Raw genomic sequence first — 2,560 nt, 5'->3', positions numbered from 1 at the left:
AGGCAATTTTTTTGATTGAAATTGCTTTAAACTTGGTGTGATTATTTACTTTGATAAGAAAATAATATTCACAAGTTTTCACGGTAATTTAAGTTACTGCAACCATACATAGAACATAATTTCTGTTTATTCCCAAAATTTCGGTTCCATGCGGAAAAGTCAGCTTGCGTACGTAAGCCTCTTTATTTTTTCCTTCAAATCGCTTTATGGACTTGTTTCTCATACCCTCGCCTAATGGTTGTTGTGGTAAATTTTGAGTCACAGAATCGACACTTGAATATGAAAAAAAAAACCATTAGTCGCAAAAAACGGTATTTCGGTATTTTGAATAAAAAAGCTTTTCTCAAAATAATTTACCTGATGAATTTTCAAGCCGTGGTTACTTTTATGCTGTCTCAAATACTTTCGGGTTTTGAATCGATTGCCGCAAATATCGCACTCATAGTTTCTCTCATTCGAATGCAACGAGTAAGTGTGTTCTCTGAGCATGTATGGTGTTGGAAATGAGCGATCGAATTGCGAACATGGATACGGTTTCTACTTCAGATGATTCATTTTATGTTTGTTATATTTCTGGTGCTTTGGCACTTAAAGTCTTTTCCACATGTGGCACAAATAAATGGCCTAATCGAATCAAAATTTCAATCAATAGCAGTATGACAAAAAGTGCAAGTTTAAAAGGTGTGCAATTAAAAATGACTCAAATTGATGAAAAAATGACAATTAGTATTAATGCAGGTATAGAGTACCGTTCGCCTGTATGAGATCGCATATGAATTTTCTTGTGAACATTCTGAGTGAATGTTGCTCCGCACACTTCTCATGAATACTGTCTTCGTTCTTCGTGGTTCAATTTCATATGTTTTTCATAATTTTTAACGCGTTTTTTTACAAATTTCCCATGGTTTTTGGAGTTTTTGCTGAATATGTCTTCGCATGTGCTGCCTTAAACGTTCTTTGCTCGAACAGGTGGACAAACCAGGCAGACAAATTCCACAATGGAACATCTCACAGTCATTCACCGCGACGTGGTCTACCTTTGATTGTGCACGTTGTGCTTTTACCTTTGGTTTGACACCATGTGCTTCGGTCGAATCATCGGTGAAAAATGCATTCAAATTGACAATTTCATCATTATGAATTGTGGAATTTTTAAAATTAGACTCAAGTGAATCGTTTGCAATTAATTGAGTCACCCATATACTTGACTCATCAGTTATTTGCTCAACTTTTATTTGTTGCTCTGATAAAATATGCTCTTGTAATTGTGATATTGAATCCGACTCGTATTCACACTGATTACAACAATAGAAAAATTTATTGAAGCTGTCTAATACTAAAAACCCACAGGAAAGTTCAAGCTTTTTATTTGGGAAGTCCATTTTTTTAAACACTTTATTCAGATGTAAATGAAATACTACTAATGAAATGAAGGGGAACTGTCAAATGAAGGGGAAATGAGATTCGAAATTCGAAGTCAATGAAACTATCCGGTAATTTTTCCTTTGGTAACAACAAAAGCTAAATCAATCAACACTTTGTTTTTTTTTTATTTCTTTTCTATATGAATATAGGTTTAAACAAATCTTTTAGTCTCATAAAACATTTCAATCTGAAATACATTTCTTATTTGTTACTTTTTCTCACTTCATCTTCATGCGGAATGTACCAATCTGTAATTTTCTTGCTGCTATCCGAAAAGTGTAACTCAATGGCTTCGAGCGATCGATTTTCTGTCTCCGGCATAATATTGTACATCAAAATGAGTCCAAGAGTTGCGATCACGCAATAAAACATTGCAATACCTTGCATTGACAATGCTTTTTCTAAATTAATATATGTTTTAATTGTAACGAATCCCATCTACAAATTATAATGAGAGAAAAAAATAAAACTTTGAAATCAAATTAATCACTTGTTATATAGTTATTTCAATTACAATGTAATTTATCGCTGCTGACAAACCGGCTGCTGCTCCTCGGCTTCTGTAAGGGTTAATAAAATACATTGTAGTCTTTTCATTCCAACAAATATTGTAGGTATGTGATTACGAAAAAGCTAAACATGAGCTTACTTGAATGGAAACAATTCACTCAAGAACATCCAGGGCATCATCAGAATTCCACAGTACGAACAATAGTTCCAAATAATTAAGAAAAACTAATGGAAAGCCAAATATTCAATGAAAAAACATCGATCAAGAAAATGCTTCAAAACTTACTGTTGGAATATAAACGAGCCAACTTCCATTCAACTCCGGTACGTTATTTTCTTTATTAAATGAATTGTAATCACTTGGCAAAAGAATGATGCCATAAACTGAGATAACGAATGAGCTAATGCAAACTCCTGACAAAACGGTTAAGTACATTCGACGTTTCCCAACGAATCGTACTAAACAAAGGAATGTTATCGTCGCAAAGACATTCATAACACTAACAATTGATGTGGCTACTTTGGGAGCAATTGGACTTTGATAGGCTTTGAAAATTTGCTGTAAATATGGTGTCATTGCAAAAATGCCCGAAAACTGTAAAATTATGAACAATGAGATCACGAT

The 2,560-nt window shown here is 33.6% G+C and overlaps 1 protein-coding gene across 1 annotated transcript; it reads right to left on the bottom strand.

Annotated features, from left to right (window-relative positions):
* Positions 1-1,497: 1,497 nt before the first annotated feature.
* LOC116350979 (facilitated trehalose transporter Tret1-like) lies at positions 1,498-2,554 on the bottom strand. Its single transcript, XM_031782995.1, has 4 exons — positions 2,222-2,554; positions 2,075-2,160; positions 1,940-1,985; positions 1,498-1,863 (listed from the first exon to the last, which is right to left on the bottom strand). The coding sequence occupies exons 1-4, from the start codon at positions 2,510-2,512 to the stop codon at positions 1,627-1,629; spliced, it is 660 nt and encodes a 219-aa protein (XP_031638855.1). The 5' UTR covers positions 2,513-2,554; the 3' UTR covers positions 1,498-1,626.
* Between the last annotated feature and the right edge of the window lie 6 nt (positions 2,555-2,560).

Source organism: Contarinia nasturtii, unplaced genomic scaffold (assembly GCF_009176525.2).
Source record: "Contarinia nasturtii isolate CC-2019 unplaced genomic scaffold, AAFC_CNas_1.1 Cnas_scaffold_4344, whole genome shotgun sequence".
Lineage (NCBI taxonomy): Eukaryota > Metazoa > Arthropoda > Insecta > Diptera > Cecidomyiidae > Contarinia > Contarinia nasturtii.
Note: the sequence above shows the minus strand (reverse complement) of the source record. Positions and strands in the feature narration are given on the sequence as shown.

What these genes read in the sequence shown, in the direction of transcription:
- LOC116350979 (XM_031782995.1), bottom strand. Translation starts at nt 2,512, where the DNA reads ATGACACCATATTTACAGCAAATTTTCAAAGCCTATCAAAGTCCAATT. An exon ending in GGCTCGTTTATATTCCAACA is followed by an intron (nt 2,161 to 2,221) that starts GTAAGTTTTGAA and finishes GCTTTCCATTAG; the next exon opens with TTTTTCTTAATTATTTGGAA. An exon ending in AGTGAATTGTTTCCATTCAA is followed by an intron (nt 1,986 to 2,074) that starts GTAAGCTCATGT and finishes TAACCCTTACAG; the next exon opens with AAGCCGAGGAGCAGCAGCCG.